Genomic DNA, 24,325 nt, shown 5'->3' on the forward strand with positions numbered 1-24,325 from the left:
AATGCTTCATGGTTTGTAACTGCAATTTTTTTATCGTATTGGTCACAAGGTAGATCTTTGGCGAACCAACGTGCAAAAAAATGTTTGATTGTTCAATGATTTGATCTTGTTTGAAAATGATGTGATTTTCTTCTACTAATCTAAACAAACTCAGACCAATATGAGAGTTTAAATTACTTGACAAAATGAATTCAACTTATAATCGAATCCGAATATATGAAGTAAAAACGTAAGTCAAATTGACAGACCACGCAGGGCCGCCAACTACTTAGAACTAAAAAATCGCAGTTTTCGCATTCAGCCGTTACAAAAATTACCGTAGGATTTCGATCGTGAGCAGCAAGGACAGAGACAAGGTTTCGAGATATGTGGGGCACATACCATCATTGAGCGTTAATGTTTTCAACTTTCCACTGTCATAGTTGGCCACTTCAATTGTCCCCCTGCTAAGAGCTTTGATTAACTCCTTTCCCTCCGCTTTGACAGTAGCTTTTGTAGTAGCTGAAAAAGACTTATAATCAGTGAACTACTTTCAATTTTATGTTATGTGGCGTGTAGCTCCATTATCAATCCTACACTGGTCATTTGTGGTAGTTATATTGACGTCACTGCTAATCGAGACCAAAGCAACACGGGAATAGTTTACATTAGCTTGTGAGCCCTTCAATTCACTCCCGATAAAGTTTACTGATGCAGCCCTAGTGCCACCTGTTCATGCTGGATATTTAGGTTTACCATCAACTTTCCACTTGAGGCACTGAAGAATTCAATAGTCTTTAGAACTATATTATTTGCATTTTGAATAGTTAGTTTTTCTTTTCTGATGTCCGTCATTATTTAAAACACTCAGAATGTCGCCATATTTCGAAGTTGGTGCAACATTACGTTCATGCAAAATCAAAGCTGATAATAGATCTTCTACTACTTCTTTTCGCTTGCTTTCACTAGACTTGAATTATTCAAAACGGTTAGGTGAAATGTGTAATACCTTGGAAACGTACAACAGCTGAATAAAAGCGTCGACGGTTTCAAACCGGCAAAAAACAAACGGTGTTGATTTTCCACACGAGTTAAAACGGATGGGTTATTTTCGATATCATACCATTCCAAACTGAAAAAATCAAAACACTGACGAAAAAAATTATTTTCAGCTTTGTTGTCAATCTGTTTAACAAAAGTGTCCCACAGTACACAACACAGTTGATCGAACTGGTACCCATAACCTGTAATTTTCATGTTCTAATCTAAACAGACTCAGACCGATACGATTTATAGTTTTACAGAGTTTTAATGACTCGAGTGAATAAATTGAAAATACAAGCGAATCAGAATATGTGAAATAAAAAACGTTAAGTGAAGATGATAGCAATGAATATCACAAGTAGGGCCGTAAACCACACACAGCAAAAAACCGCAGTTTTCGCAGACAGTCGTTACAAAAATAACCGTACAGTCGCAATTCTACAACAAAAAATTTATCGGGCGCTATCATGCAGGGTATTAGGCATAACGCCAGTTGCTGACATAATAACTGGGACTATTTCCACATTTTCGCTGTGCCACATCTGTTTAATTTCAATTGCGAGATCCACATATTTGGCCAGTTTCTCCTGGTATTTGTTGAAAACGTTATGAGTGTTCGGTACAGCTACATCGACAAGAAGGACTGAATTGACTCTTCTATCAACCACCACGATGTCAGGTTTGTTATTCGTCACCTGTCTATTTGTGATAATAGACCTGTCGTACTAGAATCTAAAATTGTCATTTTCGACCACCTTCTGCGGCTGGTACTTGTAATACGGTGTATACGTGCTGAGAAGACTAAACTTATTGGCCAGTTTCTGGTGGATGATGTTGAACACTTGGTTATGCCGGAGCAGGTAGTCGGTATTAGCTAACATACTACAAGCAGATGTTATATGTTGGATGGTCTCTGATGTTTATTGGTACTTTTTGCATTTGTCAAATTTTTCTTGTAGTTATTCGTGTTAATAACTGGATAGCCATCATGAAGCCTTCGGTCTCTGGAAAGAGATTGCCGCTAGTAAGCCATCATTATCAAAATGCGGTTGGTTGAGGTCATGATGATGTCTACCGTGTAGTGCCTTTCGTGACCATTGTTCCAGCTTCTCGGTATCTAATACTATATTCAAGTCATATTCTTGCGATGCGAGGTTGAGAGGTGAATAATCCTTATCCGCTTTGGATATAACCCGGTGCAGAGTTCAAACTTCCGATTTAGTATGAAAGAATCCACGTAGTTTCATTACCTGTCGAGAGTGCAAGTTAATAAGTTCAATCAAGCCTCTCCCACCCTCTTTTCGGGGTAATGTCGTTCTAATAGTGAATGAATTCGGGTGGTGGTGGTTGTGTTTCGTCATAATTGTTCGTGTTAACCTCTGAATACCTCTAGCTCTGTTTTCTCCCACTTCACTTTATTATTATTATTAATTGAATTATTACTCATCAAATAAAACAAATTATGTGAAATTATATTAAGTCTTGAATAATTCTTCTACCTTAATAATGAATATCTCTATTTTTTCAACTAAAAGGTCTGTGTTGGTAAATTATAGGATATCAACAGGATTGATCACCATTGTATTTGCTCACAACTTTATACGAGAATTACAACTTACAGTTCATCTCCTCTATTTAATGTAAACAAATTAATTAACATTCAAATGTTTCACAGATATCACCGAATGACAGTCTTTTGTAGGTCGATTGTTTGTGTGAGTTTATTTGAAGTCTCTGTTACTTTTCATCAGATTGTTTAATTATAAACATGTTAACAAAATAAAAGATAATTTACAAAAAAAATCTTTAAACCCCACGGTATTTGCACAATCTTCAAACCCAATCAGAAACTCTCCCACCTAATAAAATCCGTCAAATACTACATATCCAATGAACACCATGGAGTGTATGAAATCCCCTGCTCAGATTGCCCCCGTTCCTATATTGGCCAGACAAATCGACGTATTTCCGTTAGAGCCAAGGAACACTTGTTGTCTGTCAGCAATTTCGATATTTCCTTCACCCTTGCCCAACATCGTGTCCAACCAAAGCTAACGCCCCACTGCGCTCCTTCAAGTCCAGGATTATTCGAGAAGCTATCGAAATAGAGAAACTGTCTGAATACAAGGGACGATAGCCAGAGATTGCCGGTAACTTGGTAACTCCTTCATCCACTTCACTCTAATACCACTCCAATCAACAACAATATTTCCTCTAAAACCCCCCGAGAAGCCGATCCCCACACATTTATTACCCCTCCAACCAATGATATACTTCCCAACCACGCCAAAACTTCAAAACCCGCCAATAGGTCCCCTATAATTACAATGAGTGTGTTAGTGTCAACATTGTTCTTGATGGTGAGCATATTTTTTTTATTTGCTATTCTAATCAATCTATATTTTTTTTTCAACCTTTCATTTCCTCGGTAAAGTAAAGCAAGGAGTAGGCAGATTGAGGCCTTGGAATCAACCAGTTGCGTGGAGTAGGCAGATTGGCACCACTTAATCGGATCACTTCTTACCAATGCGGTTCAACTGAATTTTGTAGATTTCATTTGTTTTCAAAGTTGAAATACATAAGATTTATGGTTAGGTTAGATGAAGTCGTTATGAATGACGTTGACAGTTGAATTTTCATAGATCATGAATATTGAGTTTGCTGAATTTTGTAGATTTCATTTGTTTTGAAACTGGAAGAACGTCATATGTATGGTTTGCATTTTCATATATAAAGTTGGGTTAACTCGTTATAAATAAAGATTAATTTTCATAGGTTAGGCAATGTTAGGTCTTTCGTTGAATTTTCATAAAATAAATATATATAAATTTTAAAGTTTTTTTATTTATTCACTCATCGTCGTCAGTCTCCTAAACATTGGAGTTTTTGTAGTTATTTTCTGTTATAAATACTTTGGCATATTTATAAAATATAAAATACGTGTACACCAAAAAAACATCTCTAAGGGAATTGCTGTCACTATCGTCAATGACCAATGTTATTTGTTAAAGTTAAACAGAGAATTTTATATACTAATTATATTAGTGAGTTTATTAGTTGCTGTTTTATCTTTACTAAAAATAGAATGGATTGTAAAATGCGGCCATTCTGATGTTGAAAGATTCTAGAAAGTTTGGGTATGTCTGATTTTACATTTGGTGAAGTATAAATAGAAAGGCTAATCAATCAATGGTCGAAATTGTATCACTAATGGTAAGCTTATTCTACTATCAAAGTCACTAACGTTTTTTGATTTCAATTCCAAAAACTAAAGAAGTCTAAAAACTGTCACAAATTCAATATTCATGTCTACTGACATTTTGAGAGTTGTTATTCTGAAAGCTCAGAATATATATTAAAAAGAGAATATCTTGCTATTTTATTACCATAACTAGTCTGGTTGTTTGACAGTACTTGGATACGTATATTTTCCAGTTCCTTCGTATTCTCTGGCCTGTCCAATTTTTACAGAAAAGTTATAAGAGACACTATCACTACACATGTACATGTATGCCTGAGATTATCCGTATTTCATATAATTAAATGGATGAATGCAGTAAGTCTTAGGAGGATCATATGATACATGAATTTTCATCTCACAACTTATTTACATTAAGATTCATTTTAACTTGAATAGTATACCATTGAAGCTCTTAAAATGTTAAATTGTCTATTGTGGTTATATAGTAAGTGTAGACGACTAATCACAAGTAGTATGGACGATCTCAAAGTGATATTGAGTTAGTTGAGGACGAAAATGTGCAGAAAGTGGTCAAACTTGTTCTTTCAAACAAGCGGTTCATAAGAATTTAAGAGAGGCAGAGACCCAACGTACTACAACTAGCTTTTGATTTACGAGTTTTTCCCTGCTAAAAGTCTTCCTGAGAACCCTTAGACCTGGTATTGAGGGACGACGACAGAACTAATGACAACAATTCCAAAAATAGCCTTCCCGTCATGGGCTCAATGTTGGAATAAGTTGGCACCCAAGGCAATATTTGAAATTAAGCAAAATTTTATTTACTTTGTTTCTAATACAATAATCACATCCTTTTTTTCCATACCTCGTATTAAACTCGAATGTGGAATTTTTGAATTATGTATATCGACTTGTATTCTCATTTCTTTTATCTAGTGGTCAACATTCAATTGAAAAATATTTTTTTATATTGTGCGTAATTGTGTGTAAGTTTCTGTTCCATCATTAAACGCTACCTGATCCAATTAGGAAAATGGAAAATATTCTCGCATTTTATGTACATACATTGAAAATTTTACACAGGTTCACCATTATATTAAATAACTTTATTTACAAAAAATTTGTACATTTGTACAAGAAAATATACAGGATTATTTAAAGCAAACCAGATTATCTCCAAGAATTTTTTTGTAGTTTCGGAACAAAACACCTCATAATTTTTTCAAACGTTAATTACTTTGAACATGCATAAATTCTGAAATATGTCTAATTAATTCTCATACACTTTGATTCAGTGATGGAAAAAAATGTATAACCATACCATAAATCCAATCCAATAGTGTGATCTCCATGCCTTCCGACAAAAATTTCTTTCGCTTCTCTTCCCACTCTCGCTTAACCATCATGCCTAATCGGGATTTATCATTGAAGAGATAGTGTTCCGTACTAAATTCCACGCTAGTCGTTCTTGTCATCCCCGAGTCAATTTCTTCCATGTTTATTTACAATTTTGAAGTAATGCTAAATACAGTCAGTTTAAAAAAATGCAAGCCTTCTTATCCGTTTATATGCACTTCTTATTCCAACAAATCTTCCATGTTCTGCACACCAATTCCACCTCTCTTGACTCAATTAGCTGCCGATAATTTGCATCGTTTCACACCATAGGCATGATAAACATGTGAATTTTTGTTTGGTAGCGTTTAAAATTACTAATAAATTTTGTATTTCAAAAAGTAATTGATAATAAATGAGAATGTTTAACAGATAACGTTCAAATCGGTGTCTTGTATTGTGTCATGAAAAGCATAATCATCATAAATTATTTCTAATTAACTTTATTTAGGGAATTATATATCCTTTCAAATTATGAGGATATTTTGTAGCGAAGTGTTATATAAACTGAATACTCATTTGGATTGACTTACCTGAATCATTATCATTAGAAGTACATATCCATGCTTTGCAGCAATCCTCTTCAGAAATATGACCAATTTTAGCCATATTTGGTGGACAAGGTAGGTTGAGTGGAGGATGAGCGGTTACTGGTGGGCATGTATTTTGGCATTCAATTTTTCCCATTTCACAATAACATCTTTTCTCACACCCGGTCACATTAACCGGTAACTGTTCCCAGTTTTTGTAGATCTCTCCTTGAAAATCACAAGAGCCATTACTTTTGCATTTGATACTAGATGGGCAGCAGTTGGGGGGTGATGCGACGAAGTTAGGAGGAATGGTTTCCCATTCTATACATTGGGGATCAAGAATATCGACTCCAAAATAAGTAGGGCATTGAAGTTTGAGACATTTCATTCCTCCTTCTTGACAAACACAAAGTGAGTCACAGTTGTCATTGTACTCTTCTCCAATTCTGAATTTTTTTTCTTTATATTGACATTCTTTATCAGTAGTTTTGACTTTTTGGACATTCTTTGGATTGTCTTCAAAATTTTGGATATTAATTATGTTCTCTCCATTTTCTAGTTTCAAGTATTTCACACTATTCCTAACAATAACAAATCCATCAGAGCTAACTTTGAATTTTTGCCAATTGATTTTATCATCGCTTATGTCTACTATTACAGATGTTTCAGAAACATCGATTTTGGGCTCCAATTTAACTAATAATGTTGTAGCATTCACAAATCTAGCCGATATGACTTTTCGATTCCGTTCGTCATCTTTCTCTGACTCATTTTCTTCTAAAGTAACATCACAAAGTACCTTTTTACAGCACGGATCACTTGGGTTTGGTACTTCTACGCATCTATCACTTGTTCTAGCAGTTGGAGGACACCTAAGAAAATTTTATATTAATCATAATACATGATCGAAATTATTGAATTAGTAATCGATGGTATTAGTATCTACAATAATTTCTATAAATTGAGTATCATTGAATTGAATACGTATTTTTATGGGAAAATAAATATAATGAGAAGGAAAAACGTGATTGTATTGCAGCTGATTTCCGTATAATGAATGCTGGTCAGGGAACTTATCATCATAAGTGAATATTACTAATACTATTCAGATTAGAATATTAATTAGTAGCTCACAAATTAAGCTAGCTATTCTCACATGATGCATGACAATAACAATATTAAAAATTGCTGAAATAGTTGGTTACCAAGATGATAATCTGGAATAAAATATGAAAACTTAAAAATAATTAGACTGTCAACCATAACTGAGTTAGTGATAACTTTTTATTTTTTAATAGTTTTTAGGATACCAAGTGGTTAGTCAAACTGATGACAAAATTCTACTGGCAAGTAAAAGAATTTCAATTTTACATTCATGCCTACAATACTTTTTAATATTACAGATCGACAGCAACCGTTTTGTTAAATAAATTTGTTGTTTTTGCGTTTACAATCGTAGCGACAGGGCAGATGTAAACATGCTGCTTAAGAAACCCGAGTGCAAAAGATTTCAATGAATCACACTTATTCTCCTCAAAGTATTTATCTTTCACCTACTTTTCATTTAGCTACTGGTAAAATGAAAAGTTTAAACTTATTTTTTTTGCCTGTGTGTCTAGGATTCAATAACCGAACAACTATTATGAACCATTTTTCTTTCAATGTTCACGTGTTTATTTATATTAAGAGCAAGATTTTACGATAATTTGATCACATCGAGCGCTGTGATCGATTCATTTGTTCCACTATATACTTGCTAGAACTCTGTTAAAACTTCCTGTATTATACATAATAGTTCATGAGTATACGCTCACGTACAAAACTAAGTACTACAGTACTAAGTAAGTAATTAGAAAGGTATGTGTCATTATTATAATCATAAGTAGAAATGAGTAAAATGTAAATATAGTAATTATTATGTTTTATTTTATAGTTATCAATTAGGGTCGGTTAAGGTGGTATTTATTGAAATACACATATGACATAACGATGCATTGAGGAGAATAAGAGGCTTACCAGGATTGAAGAAGAAACCATACAAAATTGAAAAGTGGAAATACAAATGAAATAATGATTAGCCTTACGAAAATTTTAATTCACTTCTAATATAATTGCAAATATTTCATAGAAGAACGTGACAATAACTCATCGTCTCAGAACAGAAACAGAGACATGAAAAAAATTCATAATATTTACAATATAAAGGAAAGTGGGCAAGCCGAAACTTGTTTCATGGATTATATTGACAATTTTGATCGTGGTTCTAATAATATTCAACCCAGTTGAAAAATTGATTATGTAGTGTGACAAATTATCGTCTGGGAAATGATTAAATAAGATTTGTGACGGTTTCAAATTTTGTTATTTCTTTAAAAAAAACATTAAATTCATGGTTTCCAAAAACCTTGTGACGGTGATAGAAATATTTCTAATAAGTGAACAATTATTTTAAATATTTAGAAGACCAAGATAAACTCATATATTTAAGATATTTTCAACAGTATGCATTTAAATTTATGTATTAATTATAGTATTTACCTACTTCTTTTAGAGATGATATTATTAATTTACATTTTTTAGTATCTAATCATAATTTTCTGAGCGAAGGAAGAAATAAAAAGTCGGCTCATTGTAACAGACATCAGATGTAATATTTGGTATTTAGCTTATTATATCAGATAAAAATTCAAAAACATATTTTAATATGTTTTTACAGGATTGTTAAACGAAATGCATGGAATTTTCGATGCAAAGATATGGAACAAGACTATTAAAACTAAAAAAAAGAAATTCCAAAAATTACCAATAAAAAGTCACTATTGAAAATCAGAATAAAGGAGCAGATATAATCAATAACATAGAATTAATTTAGTTGGGGCTATTTAAGGTAAAATCAAATTTTGTAAGTATAATAACGCTTCTTGCAACTAAATTTGTGATTATGAGTGTCAAATAGGGCCCAAGAAGATTTAAGAATAGATTTTCCTTCGAAAATTTTAATTTGCCACCAAGATGATTTTATAATATTTCAAGAATAACGTGACAATAACCCATCGACTGTCACAAATGAAAAGAAACTGTCGGTTAAAACTATTTATACTTTTTTTGTCAGTCCTAATAGGTGTGAAGGAAAATTGATTATTTTAAAATAATAAGAAAATTTATTGTAATATATGTGTAAATTTTTGATGTGAATTAATCACAATTTTGATGTATTTTCAGTTTTCATTAACCCCATATAGCGTAGATAATTTTTATTCACTTAATGAAAAATACTATAATTTTTTCACTTATATATTTTAGTAACCACCCATGTAAAATATTTTTCATGGTTGTGATTTTAAACAGCCACCACATTCTATTTTATTTTGGTAGGCTCCGCCTACAACTAGCGAGACATTCTGATTGGCCTGGAATGTGTGCTATTTAATGTATGCTAAGCAAAAAGCCCTGCAATCGCATTCAATTAGGGAATAAGACGTAGTCGACAAAGGTACGCAATTAAGGAGGTCTCCCGCTCATTCAACATATCAACGAAATATATGAATATTTTTACTTTCAACATCAGTTCCATTATTTGAATTGTATATAAGTAAAGTGTTTTCATTCCTTATAAATGACGTGTTTTCCATGTACCCGTCGTTTTACGAAGAAAACATTAGACAACCAGGAAATCCCTAATTTTTGGGGAGCCTGTCCGGGATGCGTATAGCCAGTCCTACCATTGTTGAACGCGGTCATTTAAAAAGTCGCGCTGTATCGTGGTATAAATTGGCCAAGAGAATTTGTATGCAGTGTCTAAAAAAAATGCTAATAAGGGGTTAATAAGTCTAGATAAGTTGAGGAAGTTATAATGATTAATAAGGCTATGGTAAGTTTATGTTATTTATTGTATTATAACACATATAACGTACATAGTCCTAAATATTAAAATGGAGTTTTAACAAAATAAAATAAAAACTAAACTAGTGCTGTGAATCATGTGACTTTGCATTTGGTTGTTTCTTTAAAATATTAAGGGCAAAATTTCTTTTTCTTTTATTTGGTCTTCCTAATTCATTGTTTGGACAACCAGCCTGAATCCGTTTCGCGCCTGAATGCAAACCTGGTTTAACCGCGATACAGAAGCTGGCTGGACTCCTATTTTTCGACAATTATTGTGGCTGGTTTTAATTTTCGCTAAAAAGCATTCTACTTGGGCTGGACTTTTAGCTAATACATTATTCAATTTTTTAATGGTGTTGGTCATACTAGGCGAACCATTGAAGGAAACAACTTCAGGTATCCTCAAAGATTGTTGCAAGGTTTTGCACAACTTCTTGATGTATCATTTTAAAATAATCACTTTCAGTAGACCTTTTTTGTGTATTCATTATTTATTTCATCCAATTTTTAGATCATTCTAAGTTCAGTTCACATATTCTGAGAATCATCGTGTTTATCATCCATGTTTTTAAAAACTCTGCAGGAATGTTTTCTCCTAAAGCAAATTTAGCTAAATCTTGTTTATCATCTTTTGTTAACAATGGTGCCGTGTGTATTCTAATGCCATACTTTTCCTGAACTGCGCACAAATGTTTACAAAAACGACCACCTTGACCAAATGGATAATCACACATTGCAATATGTGTATACTGTATACAGTTGTTCATTGTCCGATTGTGATGTCACCAAGTAAACATTTTTTTCAATTTTATTTACACGCATACCATATGGTAAAACATACAGTAATTGCCATATTAAGCCCTCTCTTGAGTAAAGGATCATTACTTATGGTGTTCCGATTTATTTTCTTCACAACAACTTTTACTGTAACACCACATGATTTATCACGTTCACGTTCACTTCTTTTTTTATTTTTAAGTTTATTAAAAGCACTATGTAGACAATCATATGATATACGATAATCGTGCTTCTGTGGGTTAGGGCACGTACGATGAATAATCCAATTTGTGTGCGTGGATTCACTAAATGATGTTATGAATTGTTGACATGTCAGTTGTGATGTTCTGCTTCTAATATTGCTACATTGTAGTATAGCATAAAAACATTCTTCATTATTAGGATCTTGTCTACACTGTAATAGTTCAATATCAATATCAATATAACACTGTAAAGTACGTAATAGCTCCTTATAATCCATTGCCATTTTTTGTTTCGAATTCTGGTGCTCTAGAAACACTAAGTAAAACAATAAAATGAAAATCTGATGAGCGCTATTCTCTTGGTCAATGTATAGCACGACACAACGCAGAGTGTTGCATCGTGGTATGAATTGTCCTTTATTTACGCCTAATTCTCTTGGCCAATTTATACCACGATACAACGCGACTTTTTAAATTGTACAATGGTAGGAACTGGCTATACGTGTCCGGGATGAATATGGACAAATAAAGATGAATGAGGATAAATAATCGAGTGAAAAATCACTAGAACGATGTAGAAAAGTACAAGAACGACGTGGAAAACACTAGAACCACGTAAAAAACACTATAACGACGTAGACGTGTGAAAATAAACCGATATGCACGCGAAAGTTTTAATAGATTTTCCGTGATTAAATTGATCATTCTGATCGCAGAACATTGTAAAATAAAGTAAGATATTGTGCCATTAGAATATTCACCCAACCATTGATCGGCGGTATGAAGGTGTTAAGAGAAACGAGAGGAATAACCTGGTAATTTCATACTTTCATGGTTCAGATTCAAGATTATGCTGTTCATATTCCAAGCTTATTTAACCGAGGTTGCTGGAGATGGAAATAAGCGAACTAGATAGTTTAAACCTGAAAGAAGCCTGAGGTGAAAAGTATTTTTCCTTTTATTGTTTGAAGTATATGAACTATTGACTTGGCTAGTGATCTGTGGCTCACGTTTGCAAAACACAATTGTAGACAGATAATGAAACACCAAAGTAGAGACTAACTTTAATATATTTTCCGTGCTTTCGAATGCTTATGTATTCATCGTCTGGGAAATAATGAATTAAGATTGATTGGAATGAATAATTTATTGAAATTTTTTTTATTGTATTGATGACCTTTTAGACTATTTTCTAAATACTGAGATATCTGCTCTATATAGGCAGCTCACAATTAGTACAAGGCACTTGATATATAATATTACTTTTTTTGTTTTTTGTGCTTTAGATTTTAGTTTAGTGAGATATTTCACTTGCAGTAACAAATCATGAAACATCGAAGAAATACATAAGGCGGACAATACGAAAGACGAAGAAATGAAAAAAGACGAATATTTAAAAAAGGACGATTATTTAAAAAAGGATGAATAAATGAAGAAAAACGAACATTTGAAGAAAGACAAAGAGATTAACAAGGACGAAGAGATTAAAAAGGACGAACATTCGATGAAAGACAAAAATATGACGTAAAATATTTGGAAGACCAATAAGAATAATATCTGACAGAGTTCTTCAATACCTTAATATTGTTCATTAATACTATTTATACCAGTTGTAAATTGTATCAGTTTTTAATTCAATTCACTTATATGTTTTTATACTGGTCATTATGTTCAAATATTAATTCACTTACTTTGTTTCAAAGCGGTTATACATATATTTTAACCTTATTTATTCGTTTTATCAAATTCATCTACTTTTGAAGGTTCTACCCTATTGATTGTGATGCTGTACTTGAAATATTGTGTTTTATATTTATTTCTTCCCAACTGCACAATAATCAAAGGTCGATATCTACTTGAATTTACTATTTATACATATATACTGACAAAACAATATACACATTATTGTATAGAAAAACGTAAATGTTTTATCGAGGAAGTTGTTAGGGTAAACAATCGAAAGATGAAAAATGTCTATTTTGTATTTTTGAATGCAAGAGCACACGGCATAGTCGCCACAGATAAGTGATTTTGAACAGTCACTAAGTACATTCTGTTTTTCTGTTTAAATTTGGCGTGCTCTGCCTACAGTTATTGCGACTGATCGGCCCATAGAGATATTGGTAATATCTCTATGGATCGGCCTCAAATAGGTGTCAGTTCGCATATGCTATCACGCTACAGTTATCGGGATATAACGGGATTTCAAAACGGTACTTACATCTCTTTTATATACAATGAACACTCAATTTTTATCAAACTTTTTTCACATACTCGTATTCTTAAGAGCCTATAGATAGGATAAATTGATATGAAAAAGTATTGCATTTTGAAGAGTGAAAATAGAAGACATGAGTCAAATATGCTGTTAGTTTTAGCAAATACAATAAATATTTATTATTAGGTTGAAAAGTATTTTATTATCAGATGGTGTTTGAGCAAAAAATCTAATGTTTTCCTGTGACACTACAACTTATTAACATTGGAAAAATATTAAAGTAAGAAAACTATCGGCGTGGGACTTGGAGTTTAGAGTTGTAGTAACGGAGGTTTAAATTTCGTATTTAAGTACATATGTATTCGTCAGAAATTCAATCGCTTCTCTTAGGAAAAAAGTAATTTTACAAAAGAGATTTTTTTTATCTTTTAACATTTTTTCCGTCACCAAAAACCTTTTGTTTTCGGATTAGATTTGTATTTTCAGACATATTTTGAGGAAGTAGTAGTAGATATAATATACCAGTAGATAATTTATAGTATCAAAAAGTAGTGGTAAATGGTCAATTGTTGATTGAGTTTTGAATGAAAGATGAGATAGTTAGTTATTCAAGTATATTGAATTTGAAGTCAAAACTATGTAACTAATGTTGTTGTTGTTTCCTTTAGATAATTTACCTTGGCTTGCATGTCATTTTTCCACCAGCTTCACAGGTACATATTTGACTGCACTCTTCTTTATATACATCTCCTCTATTGAATGTCTTATTATTATATGAACAAGATTCTATTGGTTCAGTTGCTAAAATAGACAAAGAATAACATTAACAAAGTTCAGTAACAGCTAAAATGTAGTTGGGGAACATCGAACGCGAACCTGAGCTTTATATTTGAGCAAACTGATTTGATTTGATGAGGGACACATTCATATACGCTTGTTACCAGTTTACCAGTTTTGCTTATACTGGTTCATCCATATGAAGGTGGCTATTCAGAATTCTGACCACTGTAACATTCTGGGGTGTGCCCAATATTTTCAATCGTTAGTTTGATATTGTGCTCCTAAACTGTTTTCATAAATTTTACTCCCAATATGTATTATCATAACTAAATTTATCATAAATTTTTCGAACGTAAAACGTACAATTTCAAAAAAATGGTAAAAGATTGAATAACAAAGATTTATTCGCGTTTGATGCCTAATAACGTGTCGATTGTAGAGTATGTTGGAAAGGTTTAACGTGTACAAATTATGTGCTTTATATTATCACGAATTCATATGTATCTACGTAAATGAACCTAAAACAAAACACAGTCGACATCGGATCCAGCACAAATTGATTGGGGAAGGAGCATACGAAAGCAAATTATTGCTTGTTTTTACCACTCACGTAGCGGCAATAGTCTTGAAGGAATGCTGATTAATTATGAATAATTTCTTTGCCACAAATCAACGTAGAAATTTGATAATGAAATCAATTTATAATAAATTGTATTGGAAACGGAGACATTAAACAAATTTATATTAACCTGTATCTCCAGCACACACTAATATTGAACAGCACATATCCTCTGTAGGTTGTGCGAAGCATAATGGATCATCGATTTTCTTTCCCTTCCTAAAAAGGGGCGATTGGCATCTATCTTTACATTGCATTGTACCATTAGTACAAGTGCAAATTGATTCACATTCATTTTCGATCTTATCTCCATTTGCATATGTTAAACCTCCTTTGGTACAGAATAAATCTGCAAAAAATCAAATAATGAGTAAAAATTATTTCTTCATATTAGTTAATTATAGTTATCAATTGATTATAGACAACTTCAACTTTGTCACTGGTCACTCAGACTCCTTTATATATATATATATATATATATATATATATATATATATATATATATATATATATATATATATATATATATATATATATATACATTAATGTGAACATGAATAATTATAATTTAATCAAAGGGATTAGAAGCAGACCAATTAGTAATTTTTAAAAACTGAAATGCGATAATAACAAATTATAATAATAATAATTATGCAGAAAACTATTACTGAAATTAATATCAATAAAAATGAGGAAATATGGGGATTAATTATAATAAGGGGGCAAAATTACTCAAGAAATTAATTGTAAGTGCAGACAGCAAAGCACCATTTGTAAATTTAACTTAGTACATAAAACGAAAATAAATGATTAGACTGAATAAGTTATTGAAATACACTTAATAATATTATTAGGTAAAAGTAATAGAGAATTATGTGAAGTAAATAAAATATAAGAGACTAAGAGACGAATATATACAAGGAAAAAAATTTAACTTTTAATCAATAGTCAAACATCAAATTTAGATACACATTAAAAGACATATTGGAACAAATTTCATAAATATTGTGAATAGAAGAAATTAAGTTTGAAGGGATATACAAGGATGTGTTTAGATGCCATAATCATAAGTAAAGAGACGGTACTTCTATATTAAGGATCAATAGAAAATATGTAAGATTAAAGTACGTAAGAAATACCACACGGCTTTATAAAAGTGAGATTTATTTTTCCATCAGTCATCTTATTTCTATATTAAGAATTATTTATCGCTGTTTGATTTGATCAACTTTAACAGCTTGTATTTATTATATTTTACTTTTTGAGTTTTATTAACTACAAAAGTTAGTTTTTTAGTATAATTTATTTGTTAAATAATGATATGATTATCTTATGAATCATATTACAATATATATATATATATAGTTTATCTAATACGACTTCGTTACATGGGACCCTACGCCTCTCAGTGATACCAGCAGCTGCAGCAAATAGCTAAAATAAACTACAGCACTATCAATGTGCTACAGCCTTGCATCTTGTAGAAGGTCGATGCTCAACTCATATTAATTGTTTTAAATCGGTGAATGTTTATTTTTTTTAATAAATCATAGTTTTGTGTAAATTGGTTGAAGTGTGACGAAAATTATTGTACGTGTCGGAAAAACTTAAGGCGCCTGAGTAATTTCATCGAAAAGGCTGCATAATCTCATTGAAAAATAAGAATGAACACTTACAATGAGGTGATTCGAAAGTTATTTAGAAAGAAAAAGTATTAATCTTTATTGTTTTAAATGCGTTAATTACATTGAATATTTCATGTACATGAACCTTTTACACTATATATTTGAAATATCTTCGCAGGAATCATCGCAGAAAATTGATACACCAAAAGAACCATAATTCTATGATATGTAATTTTATGAAATGATAATTCTCACAATTCATGAACCCTAAAATTGGTATTCATGATAATTTAAACCAAAATGTATACAACCGTCAAAAATAGCAGACAAGAAATTATTCGAAGAATACAGTTAATACAACATTATTATTAATCAAAACTTACCAGGCGACGTATTATCCAAAACATTTTTAGGGGATAAAATTTTTGGTTGGATCATTTCATCAAAATCATCATCATCGTTTATACTAACATCACTTAGATCAAAATCATTAGGATTAGAAGAATTCAATAGAATATTTTCATTTTCATGTGCATCCATACTGAAGTTGATTGCTCTTCCTTTCGGTTCATCCGCTATCATGCTGCTATTATTGGCTTTCGAGAGACTTGGATCGAATGAAGTTGAAATCGAAACAGGTGTGGGCTGGAAGGTCCCATCGGAATCCTCAGCCAACATACTCATTGCTTCGAGCATCTCTGCTGGTTTATAAATATTTTTCTTAAATTCTAAAAAATAAAAAATACATAATTGATTGATATTGTCATCACTAATTAACCATAACAAAGTCTTCCGATAGGTGGTGATACTAAAAGATGTATTTACCATAATATATTGACTCAATTCAGTTTTTGTGCTATCCTCTGATAAAGATTATTCTGGGTGGTGCAATTTAGACTTACCAGAAATTTCAATTATTATAAGATTTAAATCATTGACGTAAACATTGACCCTGGAAGTTTTTTTCATATAATTCGTTGCAAATAAAATGTGCTGTTTGATAATTTTTTGATATTACATTTCTTCAAGATTTAGAGTAAAATTATTCGTCAGAGATTTTCAGCATGAAATTATAGTCTGTATATTTTATTTGTTGGTTTTCACACATCAAAATTTTTATATTTGCAGAGAAAATTGTCGGATTTTAGATTTATAAGATTATCCCACTACTAGTTTGCACAAAAATGCCAATTTAACTCGTTAAAGTTAGTTTACTTGAAAAATATAGATCGAAAAATTTTTTTGCTGATATAGCAATATTCACTATTTTCACTATGTTAGAACTAGTCTATGAACAAATAAATAGGCCTGCGATGGGTTCATCAACCTCGTCGAGGATTACAGAGTTGGCTATGGAATATTGTGAATAAAAAGTGAGACTCGTTGAAATTATTGTTTTGTTTATTGTTCGTGATTGTCTTCTGAGTACTCAATTCATATGAAATAAAAATCTTGTCATAATCCTTGTCGTAACGGATTAAATATTAAGTAGTTACTATTTTTTAGACCATTTGAAATAAAACAGAATACATTATTTACAAATATGATTAATATTCATATCGGTAGAAAAGTGCTAAAACAATGCAATCTTGAGAACTATTTCATCAATATCGCTATTATTTCAATCGTTTTAGTATTTGAGTATTTGATAATAAAACACATGTTGTAATCATAAAAGCACTATCTACAAAAGAGAGCAACTTTAAGATCGTTGTCGTAGTTACTATTCTCAGTGCCGTCAAAAATATATAGACGCCATTTTCATAAATTAGCTTGGGCTCCGTATGAGATGAAAAGAATTCAATTGTCCCCTTAATCATCAAAAAATGAATAGATACCTAATTAATATCCTTACGGCAGTTAGTGAAATTTATTAAACACTTCAAATGCATTCTGAAGCACAAATTAAACTGTCATTCAAAATTGTGCATAATATTAATAGAGTAATAGCAAACGTAAAAAATATTTTGCTAAATCAGGAGGTTCCAGAAATTTGTAGTAACATATATAGTTCAGTTAGGTAGCATAAAAATTTTAGCTTCAGAAAATAGCACAATTGAGTAACGGTACTCAATTCGTTAATAAATATACAACAAAGTTAATGAACTAACACGATTACATAAGGATTACAGATTACCTGATCCATTTCAGTTATAATGATATCGATGTATATTCCATACGTAATTATTCTACATAGAATAATAATTGATTGTATTTTTTCTTAAAAGTTAGTCAAGATATTATTTATATGAAATATTTTTTAAGAAATATTTATTACATGTTCAAAACTGAAAGCAGAAGCAATAAAATGTCTGATAATAGTATTTCTCGTTTCAATAAATGCTAACATAAATACTAGATACTTCATTATCTAGCTAGTTAACTTCTCGTAACTGCTCCCTGCTTAAGATAAAACAAAATTGTCGATGGGGTTGTTGTGCTGTGGTCGACAGTTAGTTTTCTAATTTTCTTCAATGTGAAGTATCTTAAAAAAGCTCAATAAATAATGGGTGGTATTAGAAAAACTAGTAAGCTGGGAATATTGCATGTTGTGAGGTGTATTGATTTTGTATTTAATTGATGATATTGATTACTTCAAGTTTAATTCTGTTCTATGAGTTCACTTCCGAATTTTGATATCAGAGAATTTGCTGTTTTAATTTTTTATTAAATATAAAATTACCAATTTCTCAGTTTACAGTTTGAAAGAGTATTGTGTTTAATTAATACCTAATATGCGTCTCTTATCACAGTTCGATTTTATTTTGATTGCTCGATGGTTGGGTTTTTGAGCTCTCAAAACTAGGATGCTGCACGAGTCTGGACTGATGATGATTTGGTCACTGGTAGAGATTGCTTCATAATGAAGGCCCCTTGTACCGATTATCTAAAAAGATTTATGAAAATATCTATGGACGTACGGTAGGAGAGGTTTTGGTAATGAGAATTTGTATACTGGCAGTAAAACAGATTCTTGAATCTAATGATTTTGCTTTCTTCGTAGTGTTTTTCTAAATGACCTATTAGTTTTAGTATTTCGTTAATCGGTCTTATGTGTAATTTCTAAGTGAGAAAACAGAATGACATTTTAGAAATCAATAAGACTTTGACAGAAAATTTGGTTTGTAAACATTTTCTCTATTTGAGAATTGTTTTATTTCTTTATTTATTTTATACTAGTGATTTAAATGAATTAAGGGTTGAAAAAATTCTCTGCATCTGAAATTTAGTTTCATGAATTTAAATCTACATTCGACATAAATTTTTATATTTTGATGTTTAGTATCTGCTTAGTTTCATAATTGATTATAGGGTCTATTTATCTTTTTCTTTAATATGTTGTCTATCATTTTCACGGATAATTATTTTCTTTGAATAAAGTTTTTGCTTTTTGAATTGCTAAATTCAGGATCTGATACTTGAAAGTGAAAAATTTATCAATCAAAACAAACATCTGAAAATTTTGAATGCAGATAAATGAAACGGTTATTTTGAAATCAGAAGATAATCAAATTATCAAAAACAAAGTTATTATCAAAGCTGCTCTTGGGAAGAACAACTTTTTATTTCGCCATCAGATGCAAAAAAAATGAAAACTCACAAAACCATACCTCCTAAAATTTAGAATTTGCCAAAACTGCACAAACCTGACATATCTCTTCGACCAATTGTTTCAAGTATTCAACCTCCTTTTATCCCATTATCTAATTATTTGAAAACAGAACTATATCATAAATACATGGGATTTCAAAGAAAAAATTAAAAATATGAAAATTCCCGACCACTATGTATTTGTTTCGCTATATGTAGTTTCTTTATATACAAACATTCCTATTACAATCGTGAAAAATATATTGATAAGAAAATGGAACAACGAATTAAACAACTAACACTTACAACATACCTCTTACCTCGAGAATGGAATTTATTAAGAATATAAATAATTGATTTTTCCTTATTTTTTACACCTCAACAATATGTAGCAGGTATCAGTCAAATAATTCGTGGTTGTATTAAAATTTACAAACTAGAGCTATACATTTTTTTAGTCTCTTAGTATATTTTCTAGATACTGTGATGTCTGCCCCATGTAGACAGCACCACCATAATTACAGGGTATTTGATGTATATTATTTCTTTTGTTTTTGTTAAAATTAATGAAAATTCCTATAGTAACCAGAATGAATATTTCAATTAATCAATAATTTTATCAACGCCAATATGAATATTGTATTCTATGAGTTTAATAATTTTTACAAGCTTTAATAATATCAAAAATCACCGGAAATCTTAAAATTATTTCCCAGACCATGAATACATAAGTATTCGAAAACTCGGAAAATATATTAAAGTTAGTCTACTTTGGTGTTTTCTTGCTACGTTGTATGTATCAAAATAGAGGATTTCTACTATTTACCTCTGAAATAATTTGGACATTCATTATTTCGAAAATGAATTCTGCCGTTCTTGAAAGGAGAAAATAAATACTTTCCTGGCTAATTTTTTGAAAAAAATTGAATTACAACTTCTCTGAAGACCGTGATGTCGATCGACCTTTTTATCGATATGAACATCCCCAATGGCTCACAATTGCAAGGAGAGGTTGTAACTACTGTCTAGTTTCGACGTCATGACGTTTACTGATAAAGCTGGTTTCACACAAGACGGTTCTATCAATTCCCATAATTAACATTTATGGGCAGATGACAATCCTTACGGTATAATTCAAACAACATAGATATTGTGTTAATGTGTGGACAGGAATAGTGGGTAGCAGGTAGTAGGTCAAAATTTTTTTGATAATCCTGAATGGTCAACGATAATAAAAATTTCTCCAAAATAATTCCTACCCATATTATGTGATATTCCTCCACACATGCAGAGAGATATGTACAGAAGAAATTTCCTGTTTTTATCATTCTTTCACGCAGTGGCTGAAAAAATTCCATTCCACATTCCATTAAGAATGCTAAATACACGACAATTATCAAGTTTAATTATTAAGACTAGAGAAATATGATACTGTTTCTATTTTTAGTTCGTTGAATGTTAATTAATTTCTTGTAGTGTAGGTGCTAATAAAAGGACCGCAGAAAATATTTTCAAATTTATCCTAACTCACTTAGATAAGAGAATAGGACAATTGTTAACAACTCAAAAATCTGGGTTCATTAAGTTTCCCAAAACCACTAAGTGAGTTGTATCAAATTCCATTTTGACTAATAATTCAATCAGATTATATTTTCCAAATAGTAATGTTTCAAATGAAATGCAATAGTAAAAATCAGACAATGTGAATATCATTTTCTTAATGAACTAGTACTTTACAATTACTGATTACGAAATCTTTGCAACATGGTACGTGCCATATTAAGAAGTGTTTACACAAACTCCATTGTTTCATATGAATGGGAACAATTTTTATGAGATAAGCCGTATACATTAACAAGAATTGGTACGAAAAAAATGGTAATTTTGTTGAAGAATAGAAAGTAGTTGTGTGGAAATTAGTTTTATAGAGGCACTCTTTCATTCAATTTTGTAACTAAATATAAATACATATACAGTGCTTTTCAGATAAAAGTATCCACCTTTAATAACTTTTGTAATACTGGTAGTTAGAAAAAATCCAAAAACACGTCAATTTATGTTGGAAGGGGCAAGCATTATGGCTTATTTAAACTTACTGGAAAAGCCACCCTCTCACCCCTAGCAGCATCCCCTTTATTTTTTTACATTACTTGTCATATTTTTTATGTAAAATTTGGATACTCCTCTTTGAGCTGATTTCAAAAATGTATAATACTTGTAGGTTAAAGTGGTTAGTTTATGAGATAAACAATTTTTCTTTTAAGAGCACAAATTTTACTTATTATTTACTTTCACCTTATTTGCCTGTACTAAAATGGGTTGTACAACAGGGGTTGCTGCTAGGGGTGAGGGGGTGGCTTTTCCAGTAAGTTTAAATAAGCCATAATACTTGCCCCTTCCAACATAAATTGACGTGTTTTTGGATTTTTTCTAAATACCAGTATTACAAAAGTTATTAAAGGTGGATACTTTTATCTGAAAAGCACTGTATAAATAGTATTGAACGTTTAGGCGAAAATAAAAAATTTTATCTCAACATTCATATTATTTTCTATAGAGATATTTAAATGTATGTAAAGGAAAAGATAAAGAATTCTCTTCATATATACTTACTGATTAAACAGAGCTTGTTGTAGGGACATGTATATTGCAGTCCCCATTTTGACTGATATATAATCGATCAAAGTAAATTGGACGATTTTCTCATTAGTTACTTATGCTACATGTTTAAATATGTCGAGATATATTCACACACGACAAGTCATTCTCCGCAGTTCCATACTATATTTCGGCAATGTATACATAGTTTTATGAATCAAAATTAGCTAGATTCACACCAGATGCTGCCACTTTACTTTTTGTACGACCATGCTACTTGTCTGATTGTCTGCCGTATACTCAATAATAGCTACTAAATTGGAATTACTGGAAACGATGATAATATTCATGCTAAATACTCAATCTATTTACTACTACAACACCAGAACTCAACCTACCAATTTCCGAAATTGAAGATTCACGAATTGCTAACTAGTTTCTAAGCAATAAAGCGTCGTTAAGTAATTATAAATTTTATGAAACTAGATACTAGTAGATAATATGAAATTTTTCGAAATACTTTCGTAGCTAACAAATGTTTATTCACAACACAAAGTATAACTATCAGTCGTCAAACATTGTTGTAGAACGACAAATATTCCTCATAAGAATTAATCAATCAATTGTTGGCAGTAAATAATTTTCAAATCGCTGTAATTTTATTGAGTCTATATTTTATTTATTATATTTATTATGTCTATTATATTTATTGAGTATATCTAAAAGTTGAACTGTTGCAGTTAGAATATGTTTGTAAGCCTTGAATGTACATAGCCGGTTTCAAAGTTTCACAGTTTCTCTATATACTTAGTTCAAACAAATTCCAACATTTATCGATAAATATAGCATGTATGGAAATTTGCACGAGTTTCAGAACATAAATAGAGTCCTTTTAAACAAAAGTTAGATATTTGGATTTTTATTTAGAATCTAGTTATAAAGAAACTTATAACACGCTTTGTCAACGGTGTATAGTAGTTCCATTAGTACTCAAAACCGATATTTTCACCCTTTCAGTAGCTAGTGCTTCATTTTTGAGAAAATCAATTTTATTTCGTTATCGTCTACTATTGGTCCTACTATTCTGTTCTGTTACACTTTTTCCGCATTGCAGACGTACTAGAATCGGTAGAAGATGAGAAGATTTATCAAGTTTTACGTATACAATTGAAATCCGATGAAAACTTTGTCAGTTGTACTGTACTGAAGTAAAGATGCGCCTGTCTTGCGGCACACGGAAACTCTTACTCATTTGAAATGCACTTACACCAGTTTTTATAACTTTTGCGTTTTTTGCAGCATTAAAAACGAAAAAACAGATAAAATAAGATACACAACACAAGAGAAGCTCCAAACGATTGGCAATACATAAGAAAATGAGATACATGAAACTGTATCGGTTATAGAGGAATCACATAACTAAGTACAGTTAGCAAAATATGTATGAAAATAATAGAAAACAAACTAAGAAACGATGTAGAAAGAACCATAAAAGACTCACAACAAGAATTTAGAACAAACAGAGGAACAACAGATGCAAACTTAATAGAACAAATAACTGGAAAAGCAATAAGAGAAGATTGAGAGATACACCTATGTTTCATAGATCTTAAAAAATCATTGGACATAGTGAATAGGAATGAGAAATAAAAAACAGAGGTATAGAAGCAAAACTAATAAGCGGAGAAAAGGCTTTATATAAACAGACGAAAAACTATGTCATAGTAAAGCAAGAGGTATCAAATAAATTTGAAACAATAAAAGTAGTAAATAGTAATAGAGACTATACGCAGATGACACATATGACAATAATGGCAGAAGATGAGAAAACAAAAAAAGTCGACGATGATAAGCCAAAAGGAGAAGACCCATAAGGTTA

General features: G+C 31.2%; 1 protein-coding gene across 2 annotated transcripts in view; it reads right to left on the reverse strand.

Moving 5' to 3' along the window:
- LOC130444282 (putative epidermal cell surface receptor) overlaps positions 1 to 24,325 on the reverse strand; it is a 45,375-nt gene that overhangs the window by 9,524 nt on the left and 11,526 nt on the right. For both annotated transcript variants that reach the window (XM_056779353.1, XM_056779352.1), the window contains exons 2-5: positions 16,641 to 16,985; positions 14,763 to 14,981; positions 13,911 to 14,034; positions 6,151 to 7,022 (exon numbers count right to left, since the gene is read on the reverse strand). In XM_056779353.1, the coding sequence (XP_056635331.1) occupies positions 6,151 to 7,022; positions 13,911 to 14,034; positions 14,763 to 14,981; positions 16,641 to 16,985 (1,560 nt within the window). The remainder of the gene's footprint in view (positions 1 to 6,150; positions 7,023 to 13,910; positions 14,035 to 14,762; positions 14,982 to 16,640; positions 16,986 to 24,325) is intronic.

The sequence above is a fragment of the Diorhabda sublineata genome, chromosome 5 (genome assembly GCF_026230105.1).
Source record: "Diorhabda sublineata isolate icDioSubl1.1 chromosome 5, icDioSubl1.1, whole genome shotgun sequence".
NCBI lineage: Eukaryota > Metazoa > Arthropoda > Insecta > Coleoptera > Chrysomelidae > Diorhabda > Diorhabda sublineata.